This window comes from Sabethes cyaneus, chromosome 2, assembly GCF_943734655.1.
Source record: "Sabethes cyaneus chromosome 2, idSabCyanKW18_F2, whole genome shotgun sequence".
Classification (NCBI taxonomy): domain Eukaryota; kingdom Metazoa; phylum Arthropoda; class Insecta; order Diptera; family Culicidae; genus Sabethes; species Sabethes cyaneus.
In genome coordinates this window covers 122488679-122507935 of record NC_071354.1, presented here as the reverse complement: position 1 = coordinate 122507935, position 19257 = coordinate 122488679, and the positions used below count along the sequence as shown (strand labels likewise).

Below are 19257 nucleotides of genomic sequence, written 5' to 3'. Positions count from 1 at the left end.
GTGCACCGAGTCACTTGAACACATTTTTAGTTCTGCTCGCGCGCGCGCCCTTGCGTTAATGCGCCGGTCTCTTAGCTCAGTAGATGAGCCCATCGGCTGCATCTTTTCATTTTCTCTATACAATGTGTAATGTGTTTTGGCATATTCTGTTCGCAATAAATAATCCGAACATTTTGTCCTGCCCTAGACCTATAACCGTCAGGATCTACTTCTCCCGGTTTTGGGTAATAGTTTTGCAACACAATGTAATCAAAATTATTGCTTACATGTGCTGTGTGTTTCCTCAAGAAGCCTGACCCTAAAATCCCCTCTATATTTCCTGGTAGTTTTTCTACTACATAAAATTTTGTTGGGAATATCAGATCTCCAACAGCTAGCTCGAGCCACACTGTCCCCAAGGTATTCAGGTGACCATCTCCAAGCCCTTGAAAGGTTGTGGACTCTCTTAGGTGTTAGGTGTCTCTTCATAAAAATACAGCATGTCCTTTTCGATCAGGTTGTCACATGCTCCTGTGTCTAACAAAACCGTGAATGTCACGTGATAATATTATTTTGCCGTAAGATCCATTGTAAGTTGTCTATCGGCATTATAATATATGCGTTTTGCTACGCACGCGCTGTAGTCCCAGTTGGGTCGTTGATTTCTGGACACGTATGAGAAAAAATTATTTCTCTCCGGTGGGGTTGATTTGCCACCTCCGCAGAAAGTACAATGATTATGTTGTACTTGCCAAGCGGCGAGCACTCTATGGTCTAATTTTCTGGGTCGATTGTGATAGCCTGTGTGTTGCTGCGGCCTTGGTCCCTGGTTATTTTGAGCAAATTGATCCGGTCGGTCACGCCGGAAATTAGGCGCGCTTTGGCCGTTATTTCTATAGCCTCCGCCGCTTTCATATTTCGGGCCATTATCGTATCTGTAGTCATTATTCCGATATGCCCTGTTGTTATCGTTATAGTTATTATAATTATCGTTACCCTTACTACGATAAGGTCTCTCATTATCATTACCTCTACTATAATTAGAATAACTAGGACCATCGTTTCTTGGCTGATTTTGATTGCATGGGTAACCGTATCCATAATTACGGTTGCGCCCGTCCTGTGTACCCCAGTTCATTTCCCTGGGTATGTTATTCAAAACCTGCATTACCGAGTCCATTCGGTATGGATTGCCTTGATTTCCCGCACCTTGAACCTCCGGTTGGTTGTCCGGGTCGGAGCCTGGAAGGACCTGAGTATGCGAACGCACCTCTTGCTTGATCTTCTATCAACCTTCTTCCCAAAATTTTGGATTCTAAGACTTCGATCTGTTCATACCAGTGCTGCTCTGATTCCAAAGAATCTATAAGCTCTTTCATTGTGAGCGTCTTTTTTGTCTTTGCCATTTCTTTTAGTTGCCGATTACGCAATCCGCTAATGAAATGCCATTTAAGATTCCTGGCAGTAATCGACTCTCTTATTTCATTCGGGGGGGGGGGGGGGTTGGGTCAAAAAACTCCGTCTGAATTTTAAGTTGCTTTGCCCTATTTGCGAAAGCTGAAAATGATTCTCCCTCTTCTTGTTCCAGATTATCAACTCTGGCTATCACCTCGTCCATTTTAACCGAGACGCCGAAAATTTTCCTTAAATTAGCCTTTATGTTCTCCCAGTTATCGGCTTTTATAATATTAGCTTTTCTCGCCGCATCACTTTTTAGTTTGCCCATTACAATTGTAATGAGCGGGGACTGTGACTCACCCTCTGCAATAAGAGACGCAAAATAGTCCACTTGCCCGATAAATCCATCAAGCTCCTCCACTTGTCCTGAGTAATCAGAGATAAGCTGGTGGGCTAGCGCTAAGAGAAATGCCATAATTTCTGGTTTAGTATTTCCCAATTTTAACTCCCAAAGAATCTTCAAATTCTTTGCTGATTTCCACAAACCGCTTTTTTAACTGCTTTAAATGAGTCTCAGTGTCTGAGTTCTCTTCGTCGCTATTGCTTAAATTTTCAGCAATTATAGTCGACGATAAAATAGGCTCATTAACTGACAAATTTTGTACCGGCGAAGAACTTGAAGTGATGGCTTCTCGATTTCGTAATCGAATTATTCGGTCGGTCATTTAATTTAAAAAAGAGAAAAAAAAAAGAAATGACCGAATAAAATTAGCCCCACACAGAAAAATTAATGATCGTTTCGTTAGAAACAACAATATGTGTTGTTAAGTTCGCCTTGTATCATATTTTTGTATGAATAAGAATAATATTTAAACCGAATTTATGCTCCTGTTCCTCGTCAGTCCGGAAACCCTCGTCGATAATTATAGTTTTTTTTAAACTAGGTATTGATCAAACAAAACATTGCAACATCAACAAGACGAGAAAACGTGACAATAGAGTGAGCTAAAATATGTTTTAAAGGCCGAAATGTCAGGCAGTATAAAAAACCGTATTCGATATCAAAAATGACTGCAAAGCCGCAAATCCACAATATAATATATCTCAGTCAATATCAATAATATGGCAAATAATTTTTGACCAACAAACGTACCTTAATCTCTACAAAAATAAACAAATAAATTTACCCCACAATCATCTTTTTTTTGTGATTAACTCAAAATTCAGCAGCAGGAACAAAAAAACGTGTCGTTGAACAGATTAAACATTTTGCTAAGCTCAAACACTGCCAGTCCGAAACAATTAATGCGAAACGTTTTTTTTCACTTCACTTGAGCTTCCGTAGCATACACCGACTTTGCACTCACTTCAAGCACTTTGTTTGCGAAATGAAACAAGGTTTTTCGACTTTACAAAATTATGTTTCGTACTACTCCCGCGGCACTAAACACAAAATGGCACGGATTCCGCCACCAGTCAGAAACTATGTTCGGCTCTCCTTCAGGGTCACCGCTGTCACCACAAAATGCAGCCCCCGCGTATGGGACTGCCGCGGATCCACCTGGAAGAGGGGAATCCGCGAACTTAAATCTAGAGAAACCAAACACGCACGATCTATCTCTAGATAACGACTGTCTTTATTGAAACTAAATTTACAAACAGGAAACTTAAGACCAGGTAATAAAACTGCTGTCGGTAGGCATCGTTGGTAATTCCATGGTTGTGAGTATCGGTCCGCCTATTTTGATGCTTCGTCCAGACGGTGTGAAAACAGGCAAACGTCCTGCCTATGGAATGTTGATATGATGATGATGGACAAAGCGAGATGGGCGGCAAGTATTGGTAGACAATAACATATCCCTTTAGTTTATTTGGCGCATAGGTAGCAAGCGCCGTTAAACAAAACAAAACCAAATTAAACCATATGTTGTGAATGGGGGTTTTCCCCGCCAGAAGGCCGATCCTTCAATCAGCTTCTTGTAATGCATCTGGGGAATTCATATCACACCGCATATACTTTAAAATAGAGGTAGGCAAATTAAGGAAGAGTGGCGCTGCACATGGGTAGTTGGAGAGATGGAGTAGCGTCTATTCTAGCGAGTAGTCAGTCAGTAGTAGGAAATGGGTAAACATAGAATCTTAGAATTCTCGTGATATTACTAACATGAAAACTGCAATCATCATGTTGACTAAAATTCTCCCCTTTTCTTCTTTTCTTTTTATTATCTGATCTCTATCGCTACTCTTCACGACGACAATAATGTTGTCGTGAGGGGCGGCAAGAGATCAGTCATAGATGACTGCACTGGTGATTACGATGGAGAGGACGGCGTGGAGCCGTGAAAAAGACCAAAGTAAGATGAATTACGAACAAGACGAGCAAACAAACAAAGGAAGGAGAAAACAAGACAAGTACAAGTCATGTTATTTAATATACCACCAAGTACACAATTATAACGGGTATGGAAAGAGTCAAGTTCTGTCATTCTTCTTCCTCGTTAATTCATCATCACCAACGCATTATGGCGTTGTCCGCACGGACTCTTTTATCATTATCACAACCACCTTATCTCAGCCCTGGACAGACTTTTTATGGCTCTAACTGCTCCACCTCGGGCTGCAAACAGAAACAGAAACAGTATACCCTAGACAGACCTACAATTGTACTAGCGTTGTACATGTACAACGTTGTACATGTACAACGGAAGGGTGACAGACATACTGCTGTACGTTGTACTCATCACTGATATTCTCTAATTGCATGGTCTAAGCGTTGGTTTTTGTTCCTATTTGCGAAATGTAAACACAAATTTCAAGATGCCGAGCGTTTAGCTTTAAATCTTGGCCAAAATCTTGCAAAATACTTAGGGGAATTGTGTATAACGTGCCCCCCTTAGTTTTTCGCTAAACAAGCGAAATCAAAATGCAAAACCACCCAGAAACCATAGTATTTGATGGAACTAGCCTACTATGCAAGTATGACAGTTGTCACATGCTGTAAAAACAAAACAAAAATAAATTTGTTTTTGAGCAGCTTCCGATGTAACTTTTGGCGTCATTTCCATAAGCTATTTTCTTGTCAAAATCTGTAAATAACCGGTTGTTGTGATTCGATTGCGTAAAGTGAACTTCAAAAAGACATCCCTGCCAAAAATAACGGTATGAAACGCTTGATTTGCTTTAGCATTTAATATTTTTTCAAATAATAAAAGCAGGCCAAAATGCCCCACTTGCGGTGGTGCAATTTGCCCCCCTTGCAAATGTGGCTACAAACATAGGTAAACAGATCTAAGTTGAAGCCAATTGCCATTATTTAATTCAATTAGTATTGTAGAGCAACCGTGGTGGGAATAATTTGTTACCAACGTCCAAATTCTAGGTAATTCAACTACCCGGTACAAAACGCCACAGCTGCAGTATAATGTGCCCCATGCAGAAAAGAAAAAGTGCACCAGAAGGCCGAAACTAGGTTTATTAATAACGATAAAATAACGATATTTTGCAAAACAAAGGAAATAGTTCTACTTTCTACAAAATAGAGTTGGTCTGTCACTGGTAGAAATACTCAAATTACCGCATTGGGCATATTATACTGCAGGTGGGGCATTTTACCCCGCGCAGACGAGAAACACAACATTTAGGTGCTTTTATTAAATAATTCCTAGCATGTTTATTCCACAATACTAAATGAAATAAACAATTGCAATTGTCAGCTTAAACACCAACATATACACGTAGTTGTAACGTTAATTTGGGGAAGTATAACGGAGATATAACCATTTATTCTTAGGGGGGGCACATTATACACATTTCCCCTACTTAGGTGGCTTGCCGTCCTAAGACAAAGCCTGTTGAACAAAGTTTCTCCATGTAACTCGGTTGAGGGCTACCGCTCTCCAATTCCTCAGACACCGAGTACTCTCCGCCAGATCTCGCTCCACCTGGTCTAACCATCTTGCTCGCTGCGCTCCTGGTCGTCTTGTTCCTACCGGATTCGAGGCGAACACCATCTTTGCAGCGTAGTTGTCCGGCATTCTTGCAACATGTCCTCCCCATCGTATCCGTCCAGCTTTAGCCACCTTCTGGATACAGGGTTCGTCATACAGTTGTGCGAGATCATGGTTCATCCTCCGCCTCCATACTGCGTTCTCCTGTACGCCGCCGAAGATCGTTCAGGTCCTCCTCCAGCATTGTCCATGTTTTATGCCCGTAGAGAACAACCGGTCTAATAAGCATCTTGTACAGGGTGCACTTTGTAGGGGGACTTAGTCTGCTCGACCGCAATTGCTTGTGGAGCCCACAGTAAGTACGACTTCCGCTGATAATACGCCTCCGAATCTCACGGCTGGTATCATTGTCCGTCGTTACCAGTGAGCAAAGGTAGACAAATTCATCGACTACCTCAAACTCATCGCCGTCGATCAATATACTACTGCCCAAGCGGTGTCGTTCGTCCTCGGTTCCGCTGGTCTGGTGTGGGACGATTATGACGTCCACCAAATTTCTGCTTTTTTAGATTCCCCCCCCCCCTCCCCCCTCTGTCCGGTTATGTCACAAAACTCAACCTCCCCCCCCCCCTTTGGACGTCACACAAACCTAAAATAAATAAGAAAAGCGTGTTGAAAACAAAACTCGGTTTATAAAAATAGCTTAACCTTTTAAAAGTTAGACTATGATTAAAAACATGGAAAATAACACTCGAGTATTTTCTCGAAAAACAGAAATTTAAGTTTCGAGATTTTTCCGGATAAACTGATGTTAGAGGTGTCTTTTTAACGAAATTATAAAAAGATTCCAAGTTTGTTTTGTTAACTTTCTCTACCTGGCGAGTAGACTTTTGCTGCTTTTTTAAAGACTTTATTTATCGAATTGCTGACTTGCTTGTATGTAATTTTGTAATTGTGCCTGACTGTCAAGCGCCGTCAGTTGGAATATTTACCAGTTTCAATTGAAAGATTCTGTTCAACCAATCAAACAAGTCGCTTCTTGAGTGAAGCAAAGGTAAGAGAGAATCAGTTTCATTTCATTTGTTTCAACGATGTTTGAAGATAAATCGCTGAGTGATGAATGACTGAGAAACAAAATTTTGCAACCTTTTGATGAAAATAAAATTTTCTTCGGCGGATGTCACATTTGCCTAGACCCCATCTCCCCCTTTGTCACAACCTGTCACAAAATTGCCACCCGCTCCCCCCCATAAGCAATGGACGTCATTATTGAATGGTCCCTGTACTGTTCAGCCACCGCCATAGATGTTCTGGCGATGATATCCATGTCATCGGCAAAGCAGACGAATTGACTAGATTTATTGAATGTCGTGTCCCGCGTGTTGATATCCGCTCGGTTCATAACACCTTGTAGCGCTATGTTGAACAGACCATCACCTTGACGAAGCCTTCAGTGTGATTCGAATGAACACCCGAAATCCGAACACAGCACTGTGTACCATCCATCGTAGATTTAATCAGTTTGAAGAGCTTCCTGGGAACGCTGTTCTCGTCCATGATTTTCCATAGCTCTTTCCGGTCGATGGTATCATATGCGGCTTTGAAGTCAATGAATAAATGATGCTTGGGAACTCTGTATTCACGGCCCTTTTGGAGGATTTGCCGCAGTGTAAATATTTGATCCGTTGTAGACCGACCTTCGACGAAGTCGGCTTGATAAGTTCCTACAAATCTATTCGCAATTGGTGATAAACGGCGGAAAATGATTTGGGACAGCGCTTTATAGGCGTCATTGAGAACTGTGATCGCTCGATATTTCTCACAGTCCATCTTGTCGCCCTTTTTATAGATCGGGCAGATAACCCCATCTTTCCACTCCTCCGGTAGCTGTTCCGTATCCCAAATTCTAACAATTAGTCGGTGTAGACAAACGGCCTGCTTTTCTGGTCCCATTTTAATAAGCTCCGCTCCGATGCCATCTTTTCCAGCTGACTTGTTGTCCTTTAGCTGCATGATGGCCTCCTTAACTTCGCCTATCGCTGGGGCTGACACCTCTTCCCCGTTTGTTGTACCGTCGAAATCGCTTTCTCCGCCGCCATGGTTTTGCGTCTGGGCGCCATTCAGGTGTTCGTCGAAGTGCTGCTTCCACCTATCGGTCACCTCACGACCGTCCGTCAGAATACTGCCAGTTTTATCCCGACACATTTCGGCTCGCGGCGCAAAGCCTTTGCGGGATCCGTTCAGTTTCTGGTAGAACTTTCGCGTTTCCTGAGAACGATGCAGCCGCTCCAGCTCTGCATATTTCTGCTCTTCCAAGTAGCGCTTTTTCTCCCGAAAGATTTGGTTTTACTGCATCTTCTTCTGTTTGTGTCGTTCCTCGTTCTGACGTGTAGCACTGCGCATCTTGGCCGCCCGCGCAGCGTTCTCCTCATCCATCACCCTCCTACATTCATCGTCAAACCAATCGTTCCGTCGATTCCGGGTCACATGCCCGATGGAGCTCTCCGCTACACTGCTGATGGCTGTTTTGATAGTGATAGTCCTCGAGAGGGGCTTCGTCCAGTTCGTCCTCTTCCGGCAGCGCAGCTTCAAGTGAATGCGCGTAGTTTGCGGCGAAGTCTGGCTGCTTTAGCCGCGCGAGATCTAACCGAGGCTGGCGTCGGTACCGAATTTTGTTCACAACGGAGAGTCTTGGGCGCATCTTAACCATAACTAGGTAGTGGTCCGAGTCAACGTTAGCGCTTTGATAGGGTCTAACGTCGATAATGTCTGAGAAGTGCCGACTGTCGATCAAAACGTGGTCGATCTGTGATTCTGTCTGGTTTGGTGACCTCCAGGTGTACTTGTGATGCATTCTGTGCTGGAAAAAGGTTCTACGTACGGCCATATTCTTGGAGGCGGCAAGTCTTAGGCCCATTTCATTGCTCTTCCAACACACCTCCTGCAGCGCTACAACGTCGAACTTGCGGCTCTTCAATACGTCGGAGAGCACTCGAGTGCTCCCTTGGAAGTGGAGAGATCGGCCGTTCCACGTCCCGAGTTTCCAATGCATTCCTGGGGGTCTATTCCGATTGTTCCAGTAAGAATTTGTTCTTTGTTCCGTGCTTTAGTATTTTTCGTTGTGACGGCTTGCAAATCCTGCTACACCAACCCCCTGTTTCGCCGGACGTCAACTGTAGAAACCACCGACGAGGAAGAGACACAATTTGTGTGTCTAAAAATAACCCAAAACCAGATACGTCGCTGCATTAATAAGGCGCTTTGCGCAGCCTCCTTTTGTCCAGCGCCTCTGTGGTTCAAAGGTACAAATACCAGCGAGCCACACGCCCTGGCAGGTGTTGTGGGTTCGAATCCGGTTATAATCTCTGACTATAGCTTAGTTCGACCCATGCACTTTCCAGCGTTGGACAAAAAGTAGGAGTCACAACGACGACTTGTTAAGCGTAGCTACGTATTCCCCCCCCCCTTACCTTTCCACTCTTTCCCCTCCATTTTCCAAAAAAAAAATTTCATTACTTTCCCCTACCGTCCCTTTATCAATTGTAGAACCATCGTTTCAAAAAATATTAATAAAATATGTTTGACCGCATTTCAAGGTCAAGACTAAAAACTCGAGGTTGGTCTATTTTCATAAGAACGGAGCTTTTCTCCGAACACCCGCGTTAAGAATCGCAAACTAACACGCTTACAGACAAACAACGTCACGCGCAATACCTTGCAAGTCGTAATGGCCTGCACAGTGTCGTCGTCCTGAAAGTAAAAACAAGTTAGATAAAAACTTCTCGGTCGGTTTCACAAGAATGACTTTCACTTTCCCGATACCCTGATTGTTCTGGTATTAGCAAATCATTAGAATTAAGATAACTCAACAGTTGATCTTTCACAGCAAGTCCCAAAACTTTTTCTAGTGTGTGTAACATATTGATGGGACGAAACTCTTCGGCTTTAATCGCACCAGCAACTTTTTGTATAGGAACTACTAAGGATTCCTTCCAAACTTGAGGCACGTGCCCAGTCTGCAACGATTCATTGATTAGGCCAAGAAGGTCGTGTCCAATGACATCAAAGCAATCTTGAATAACTAGCGTTAACATTATCTATTCCAGCCGTTTTTTCCATTGAAAAACAAATATCTTTCAACTCTTCTATCATGATTGGACGAAAGCTGCTAAACGTACAGTCAGTTTTGAAAGGTTGCTTGAGTTCTTCAGGCTCATCAACCAATTCTCAACCAATAGACTGATTAATCGCTGAAATACTATCGATAAAATAATCATTGAACCTAGATGCGATTTCTCTTTCCGGAAATTCTAATGTGCCGTAAAAGGTTATGAATGGCGCTTTGCAATCGCTGGGTTTCAACAATGATTTGAGTATTTTTCATAACTCTTTGCTGTTGTTTTTATGGTGGTCAATTTTCCTCTGTAAATATTCGCTCCGTGTCTTGATCAGAGATTGTGAATATGTATTTCGCATTTCCGTATACTTGTACCAATGATAGCTACTGTTAGTTCTACGGAACTTCTTGTACCATTTGTCCCTCTTACATTTAAGACGCAAGAGATCCAGATTGTACCAGCTGTTCGAATTTTCAATCACAACATTCTTTTGTTGAACCAACTCATTGGTACAAGCTTTCAGTACGTCAGTAAGACCAGCCGTTTTTTCATCAAGGTTCCCGTATAATGAAAAATCTAGATTTCTCGCAATCAGTAATCTTACGTTTCGAGTAATTTTTCCAGCACCTAAGTTTGACTAAGTTACTCTCGCTGTTCATATTATGGCAAATACTAACAACGATAGTCTCGTGATCTGTGATTTTCAAGTCAGAATTCACATCTGCACGAATCGAATCAAAATTAGTATATACATGGTCAATAAGAGTTTTGCTGTGTCTGGAAATACGCGTAGAATCGTTAATAATTTGTTTCAAATTAAAAAATTCAACTAATCGCTTCAAATGCCTCGAACTGTAGTTATCACGCCAGTTAAAGTCACCAGCAATCATATTGAATTTGCTGCTATCAAGAAATATCTCGAACCAGCTTTCCAATATTTGCATGAATCGCTGGTTACTAAAACTGGGTGAGTGATAAACAACACCATAGTCAACCATCTTTATGCCACTTTCCACTGTTATGTCTAAGAACCAGTTTCCCTCCATTGCTTCATTCTTACAGTTACAAACATTAAATTGAATTGATTCTTTGACATATATAGTATTACCGACAGTATGTCTAGAATGTGATAAACAGGCAACGACTTTGTATCCAGAATCCAGGTATAGCATATTGCTCAAAAGCATCCATATCTGTAATATGTGTTTCTGACAAAAATACCATAAATCAGTGATGGTCAAACTACGGCCCGCGGGCCGCATGCGGTCCTTCAAAATGTTTTGTGCGGCCCGCGGACTAATTTGGGAGATGGTGGAGTAACTTTTGGTCACTCAAATCAGTCGTAATGCCTCGTGCATTTTATAGTTCCGAATGCTTTCCGGTTTAAATCTTGTGGTAATTCCCAGAAAATGGTTTTGATTGCCGGATATTTTGCATTTTGTTATGCGCAGGAGGCAGGAATGGCCAGAGGAATTTGCGGTCTGCGACATCATGTGGCGATCTCGTTTGGTCCGCACCATGCCTATGCCTGGGCACCACTGCCATAAATGGACGTTGTTCTTCTACAATCTGACGTAATGCTACGTAGTTTGTAGATAAACCAGCAATATTCTCTAAAATAATATCACATTTGTTGACATTCTTTTTAGCTCTGAAGTTTGGAACTAGTCCGCTAGATGGAGTATACGGTGAAATTTAATTCATTTGGCGATATTTCCGAACCATGACGAGATAGAAGGTTAATGTTTTCGACAAAGTTGTTTATCAGGTCAAGATACTTTCGATGATGGTAAATAAAATTCGGAATTAAGTCAGTATGTAGTAGGTGGAGATGATGAGAAAATCAAATTCTTTTTGGAATATTGCGGAACCATGATGACATAGAACACTGATGTTCGCTACAAAGTGGTTTCTGTAGCCAAAACACGTTAGATAACGCATCGTTGTCCTTTTCACCATTGATTGCGTTGTCAATTCCAGCCAATCAACAGCTATTTTTTTGGTTTCCTGACAGAAGCAATTGATACGTATTGCTTCAACTTTTATCAAAAGACAAGATGAAGAGCAAAGACTGATCAAAACTCTTTTGACGAAACAATTTCGTCGTCTACATCATCTAGCCAGAAAGATCAACAGGAAAAGATTCCTGGAAACCCGTGCTGCGTTTCCATCACATTGTTTAAAAATATTTTAGAGAGTGTTTGAGTCCCTATTCTTCCCAGGGTCGCTAATAGGTTTATTGGAAGATCTGGCAAACACAAATTAATGTCTGGCCAAAATCTGGCGATCAATTTGACCGATGAGGAGGACTTTTTCGGGAAACGTCTTGTCAGTTTTGTTCAACGCAGTTACAAACATACCAAGACTGGCTTGTTGGGCCAGCATCGTACCCCGGAGCTAACTTCGCGGGCAGGCAACCGATGCTTGCAATTATTAACGTGTGCGTGATGATAAAACCAAAACTATTCGTTTTGCTAACGCGACAATACGACTGAAGTGCACTCTCTTGATACTCATAAGTATACAGCTTGCTTTTTTCATTGGGTGCAGTTTCAGTATGTAACCACTGTCGATGATTCACAAACTCTGTTTTGGGAAAATCGCCAAGAGAATACTATTTGCAAACATTTTGGTGTTTTTTTCCAGACCAGGTAAACCATTTTACCGTTTATACGACACTAGCTGACCCGACAAACTTCGTATTGCCACAAATTAACCTGTGTTGTACATAAATCATGAATCTCGGATGATCTTTGTCACAATCTCGAGTTTTGCTAGCCCCCCAGTGGGCGGCGCTTCCGACGGCGGGTCACCGGCAACACTCGCGACCGTCTCGTCCTGAATGATCTAGTGTTACTATAGATAGTTTTTGTGGTCTTGTATTGACTAATGTTTTATGGAAGAGTCTCGAATTTCTCGAGTTCGATTACTTTTTGAGTTTCGCAAAAATTTCTGTTTTATTTGTATGAGAGTCCATATCCCCCTACCACAGGGGTGAGAGGTCTCTAACTATCGTAAAATAAATTCAAGACTCCAAAATCTCCCACATGCCAAATTTGGTTCCATTTGCTTGATTAGTTCTCAAGTTATAAGGAAATTTGCATTTCATTTGTATGGAAGCCCACCCTCTTAAAGGAGAGATGGGCCATAACTCGCTTTCTAAAGAAGAGAGGGGTCTCAATTCACCATAGAAAAAAATCTTGCATCCAAAACCACTTACATGTCAAATTTGGTTCCATTTGCTTGATTAGTTCTCGAGTTATGAGGAAATTTGTATTTCGTTTCTATAGGAGCCCCCCCCCTCTTAAAGTGGGGAGAGGATCTAATTCACCATAGAAAATATTCATGCCCTAGAAAACTTTCACATGCCAAATTTGGTTCCATTTGCTTGATTAATTCTCGAGTTATGAGGAAATTTGCATTTCATTTGTATAGGAGCCCCCCTTCCTAAAGTGGGGAGGGGTCTCAATTCGTCATAGAAAAAAATTTTGTCTCCAAAAACACCCACGTGCCAAATTTTGTTCCATTTACTTGATTAGTTCTCGAGTTATGAGGAAATTTGTATTTAGTTTGTATAGGAGCCCCCCCTCTTAAAGCGGGGAGGGGTCCTTATTCACCATAGAAAATATTCTTGCCCTCGAAAACTTTCACATGCCAAATTTTGTTCCATTTGCTTGATTAGTTCTTCAGTTATGAGGAAATTTGTATTTCATGTGTAAAGGATCCCCCCCCCCTAAAACGGGGAGGGATCCCAATTCATCATAGAAAAAATTTTTGTCTCCAAAAACACCCACATGCCAAATTTGGTTCCATTTGCTTGATTAGTTCTCGAGTTATGAGGAAAATTGTGTTTCTTTGGTACAGGAGCCCCCCCTCTTAGAGTGGGGAGGGGTCCTAATTTACTATAGAAAATATTCTTGCCCTCGAAAACCTTCACATGCCAAATTTGGTTCCATTTGCTTGATTAGTTCTCGAGTTATGAGGAAATTTGTATGGAAGCCCCCCCTTTTAAAGAGGAGAGGAGTTGTAATTCCTCTTATAAAGAAGGGAGGGGTCTCAATTTACCATAGAATAAATTCTTGTCACCGAAAAAACCCACATGCCAAATTTTGTTCTATTTGCTTGATTAGTTGTCGAGTTATGCAGAAATTTGTGTTTCATTTGTATGGGAGCCCCCCCTCTTAGTGGGGGAGGGGTTTCTAACCATCACTAAAACCTTTCCTGGCCCCAAGAAACCTCTACATGCATATTTTCATGCCGATTGGTTCAGTAGTTTTCGATTCTATAAGGAACATACGGACAGACAGACAGACAGACAGAAATCCTTCTTTAGGGGCCATCCAGATACCACGTGGACAGAAAAATACCAATTTTCAACCCCCCCGTCCCCCACCGTGGACAAGCGTGGACATTGACTCAACCCCTACCCCCCTCCCTGTTTGTCCACGTGGACATTTTTTTCTTATGTGTAATTTAACAAAACAGAAATGCATGGTGCTAAATTTTGTTTTCAACTTGATTTATGCAGTACAGTAAACTCTCGGAAAAGTTAATCGATTGGGGAATGGGTCGATTAACTTTTCCGAAATATTAACTTTTCCGAGTAGTCCTAAAAACCATTGAAAATTATAAATACAAAAGCGAAAAATGCACTCCGGGATATAGGATACACATTTTTATATATTTTGAAATTGTAATGAAAAGAAATATGTATCAAGATCTTTATGAAATAATAATTAGTTCCTTTCAGTAAGTTTAAAATAGTCGGTTACACTAGTTTACTTTTGTTTTTTTCGTATAGTGTGCGACTACGTTTTGATAATGTTCGCGTTTATTTTTAGTTTCTTGCTGTTCCTTCTTTTGCATTTAAAATTCAATCTGAGTTTGCACTTTTCCAGTATGTTATCAATAATCCTGAAGTAACTATGTGTAACTAGCAAATAGTTCAATACGATATTGTTGCAATTATCCGGTACAAGAGTTTAATTTAATCCCAGTTATGATGCGACTCTGTATGACTCTGTATGGCTGTGGAAAGGCGACAATAAACCGAAAAATGAGAAATAAAGTACACACGTGTGTGTACGAACGCTTGGACAACCAATAAATCAAAACTCTCAGAAAAGTTAAGGTAAAAATTAACTTTTTAGAGCGTTGCATGAGAGCTGATATTCACTTAACTTTTCTGAACAATTAACTTTTTAGAGAGTTAACTTTTCCGAGAGTCTACTGTATTTATAAAAAAACATACGCTCCAGTCTAAAGGCCGACACAATGTATACGGATTTTGAGTCGCTGCGGAAATTTGGGGTTTTCCGTGCATTTTCTGTCAAATTTCCGCAGCGTTAAAATCCGTGTGCAAGGTGTTGCAAAGTGTGCAGGTTGCAGGACCTGAATTCTTCTGTTCATAGTAATCTTGTCTACAGCGAATTATTATCGACTGCAAGAAAGTCAGTTTCAGTTTGACTTTTGCTTGATGATTCTTCTCCGTCAAGAGTATCCCTGTCTAACTAGAGCACCTCAGCTTTTCCGTCTACTTCAACACAACACAGGACCTTTCCGATGCGACGCGGTTCGTAAAATCTTCTGAAGACGAATCCTTCCGTAATGCTCGGTTCATGTGTTTACGTCAACATATGCCTCATCAGAAGATAAAACTTTATTTGAGCCTAAAAACAATCACTGATCAATGGTTATGTATAATTAATTCAATATTTCTGTTTCTAATTTCTGTTTTTGGTATGAAAAATAACTTGTCCACGTGGACATTTACGATACCCCCTCCCCCCCTTCCGTGGACAAGCGTGGACATTTCCATACCCCCCACCCCCCTCTAAACTGTCCACGTGGTATATGGATGGCCCCTTATAGGTATAGATAAGCTGAAATATCGCAAAAAGAAATATGATTTTACCAACTGCGACCTCTAACGGGACAGTTCCTAATTTAACCGATCATTTTCAAATTCATCTTGTCTAGACACGCTACTTTGTCAAAAACCGCAACCGTCTATCGTATCATGGTCATGAGATATCATCATAAGATTATAATTTGACCACGTGCGCCACCTAGTGAGACAGTTTCAAACTTTGTTATGCATTACCAAATGTGTCTTGTTTGAACAAATAACTTTGTAGAACACAGTAACATTCTATCTCGTCACGACTCTTAGATATTCCAAAAAAAATCAATATGCTCATTATCGTATCAGTTTCGAATTTTGATGTTCGCAGTCAGATTGATCTCGTCCAGATAAACAACTTTGCCAAAGACAGCAACATTCTATTTCTTCTCAGTCGCGAGATATTAGAGATTTTAGTATCGAGATACTAGAATCATTTATTTGGTCGCCATTTGCGCCATCTAGCGAATCAGTTCTCAAACTTTATTGTTCGTTTCCAGATGCGTCTTAAATAGATAAACAACTTTGTCGAAAACCGCAACCTTCTATCTCATGCCAGTCTTGAGATATAGGCAGAATTATTCGCCGTGTACTCAGTACACGACGCGACCGCTTACGTAACTTTTTTTAACGCGACCGCTCTAGGGTTACCTGGGTTTCGGCTAATATCAACCGTATCCGATACCTCCCTATTCATCGCAACTAAATCCTTTTCACGTTTATTTTCTAAAATGGTACTAGTCATGTTTTCCAATTTTTCACGAAATAAATTTTCGTAATCGGCAACCTTTCTATTTATAGTACAATTTTCATTTAAGCCCAATTCTTCTATTCCGATCTTCAACGCGTTACTCGCGTATCTCGTCTCCTAATACAATGACATCCAAAACCGATACATTCACCTCGTCACAACTGTGAACTGATAGGCAATTATTACACTTGAACAGAACATTTCCGCTTGCGTTGATCAGTTTCATTGTTTAATTACCAATTCCAACACAGCGCGAGTGAAATCTCCCACTGCAATGGCAAAAACAAACCAAATATCATTGATTAGCAGTATCTCCTTATACTTTGCGCATTCCATTTTGCCTACTACTCAGTGGATGCTAATCGTACACACAGCGCGCGCCGGCAGACAATAAAAAAAATAACCATCACCGATGGCAACCGGCCGTGGCGGGATTAAAATGATAAAATTTAGCCAAAATAGATAGCAATTGCTACTGCACTTGTGCTTATCCTGATTTAAGTCACTTTATGTACACTTTTGATACGAAATATCTAATGTGCACGCAAAATTTCACACGTAATTGGTTGAAAATAATCACAGCACTTTATAAACAAACTATGATGTTCGCCATTACGGCAAGAGTACTACACCATTATGAATTAGCTTGTTTCACACCAAAATTAGATGAGTATCCATAATTTTATAAAATAGTTCTCGCGTTTGTGAACAATAGCACGGGCCATTCTACCTCACCGGTGCGTTCTGGGCAGCCTTCCCCTACGTGATTAAATGATTATTAAACTGTCTAATGCATTTTTTTATTTTATTTTCAGTTTTGCCCTCGGGTCTCATCAGCTTACGAAAAGCATCATGAATAGATCTAGACTAATAGTTCAAATATATGTAAAAGTTAGGTGTTTATAATAAATATAAATTTATAATAAAGCTTTACGCTGCGTATATAACGTGTGTCAATTAAGATTATCAAAAAATTGCGGTTTTCCGTCAAATCATACCCCTCCTTTTCTTATTTTACCTTGAAAATAGCTTATTGTTGGCGAGGATTGGATCACCTTTGGGACCATTCAATAATGACGTCCATTGCTTATGGGGGGGAGGGGGTGGCAATTTTGTGACAGGTTGTGTGACAAAGGGGGAGAGGGGGTCTAGGCAAATGTGACATCTGCCGAAGAAAATTTTATTTTCATCAAAAGGTTGCAAAATTTTGTTTCTCAGTCATTCATCACTCAGCGATTTATCTTCAAACATCGTTGAAACAAATGAAATGAAACTGATTCTCTCTTACCTTTGCTTCACTCAAGAAGCGACTTGTTTGATTGGTTGAACAGAATCTTTCAATTGAAACTGGTAAATATTCCAACTGACGGCGCTTGACAGTCAGGCACAATTACAAAATTACATACAAGCAAGTCAGCAATTCGATAAATAAAGTCTTTAAAAAAGCAGCAAAAGTCTACTCGCCAGGTAGAGAAAGTTAACAAAACAAACTTGGAATCTTTTTATAATTTCGTTAAAAAGACACCTCTAAAATCAGTTTATCCGGAAAAATCTCGAAACTTAAATTTCTGTTTTTCGAGAAAATACTCGAGTGTTATTTTCCATGTTTTTTTTTTAATCATAGTCTAACTTTTAAAAGGTTAAGCTATTTTTATAAACCGAGTTTTGTTTTCAACACGCTTTTCTTATTTATTTTAGGTTTGTGTGACGTCCAAAGGGGGGGGGGTGGAGGTTGAGTTTTGTGATATAACCGGACAGAGGGGGGAGGGGGGTCTAAAAAAGCAGAAATTTGGTGGACGTCATAATTGAATCGCCCCTTTCAGCATTTCTCATAACTTACATTTCAAAAAGAATTTCGACAATCTAAATTTATCGTTGTAAAGCTCTAAGTGGAAATTTACTCCTCTCACACACAAGCCTTGAGCTGCTGCTTGAGTCATACTCTGAACCTAAATATGATTCAAGCAGGCTTGTGGGTGAAAGGAGTAAACGAGAATGGGACAAAATTAGTAGTGAAATGTGACAAATGGAAATAATTCTTGTTTTCTTAATAGCGTCTGATGATAATCGAAGTTCAAGTAAACTCGTCGTTTGAATATTTTGTAGTGTAAACCGTTGATTTTATCCCTATATTCAGTGAAATTCCGCTATTCGGACAACTAAGTATGATCTACTCAAATTGTAATGCGTGATATCAATTTTGATTGTGCTTCTGATCGTGAACAGTACGATTCATACGTGCCTTTTTGATCCGGCGCCTATTGTTTGAACATGGCAGTATTCAAAATGGATAAAAAGTGTGTGAAGAATGCTGCCTGCCGATCAACGATCTCGAGTCAGTGCGTTGTGGTATTTGCGATTCCCTTTTCCACATCGGACAGCAATGTTGTGAATTCAACGCCCGGGCACTCAAGGGAAAGCAACTTTTATTTGCACAGCCTGCAAAATGTAATTGGATGGAAGAAGCATCCGTGCATATTTAGCCGAAAAGTTAAATTCTTTGTCGGCACCACCGGGTAATGAAGTATCTAATCAATTCCAACAGTTGGTTGAAACCGTGGGATCGCTAAGCGATAAAGTGGATCGTCTTATGCAAAGTCGCAATGAACAGAGGTCGACTATCACATCATGGCCCAAATTGGGTGTTAAACGCCGACGAGCTAATTCTGATCGAGCTGCACGTGATTCGGCTAGCCGTGGCACCAACACGATCGATTTTAGTGATCTTTCGATTACGTCTATTACACCCGCCTCCCGTTCTGCTAGATGGTGGCTGTATTTATCGGGCTTTCAACCGACAATAACCAATGCTGATGTTACGAAAGTGGTGTCTTGCTGTTTAGATCTTAATGAAGCAGACACTTTTGACGTCACCCGTTTGGTTCCAAAAGGAATAAGTTTAAATAATGCACATGATTATCAGATGGAAAAATTAATTTAGTTTTTGGATATTAGACGCACTGATGGAAACTCAAATGACGCGATAAGTAAGAAAATGTAATATGGACCCAATCAGCAATTTGGTAAGATCGTTTCAAGTCGAACTTTTCTACCTGCCACTATATACGGGTCGACTCTTATAGTAATACCATGCCAACAGGGCCTTCTACGGACTACGTAGCCAGCTGAGGTCTCGTAGCCTACAACTCCGTACAAAATTCG

General features: G+C 40.8%; 1 protein-coding gene across 1 annotated transcript in view; it reads left to right on the top strand.

Annotated features, from left to right (window-relative positions):
- LOC128736918 (apoptosis-stimulating of p53 protein 2) overlaps positions 1–17028 on the top strand; it is a 290684-nt gene extending 273656 nt beyond the window's left edge. The window contains exon 9 of the mRNA XM_053831429.1: positions 16911–17028. Within this exon, the coding sequence (XP_053687404.1) occupies positions 16911–16955 (45 nt within the window). The 3' untranslated portion in view covers positions 16956–17028. The remainder of the gene's footprint in view (positions 1–16910) is intronic.
- Positions 17029–19257: the final 2229 nt, after the last annotated feature.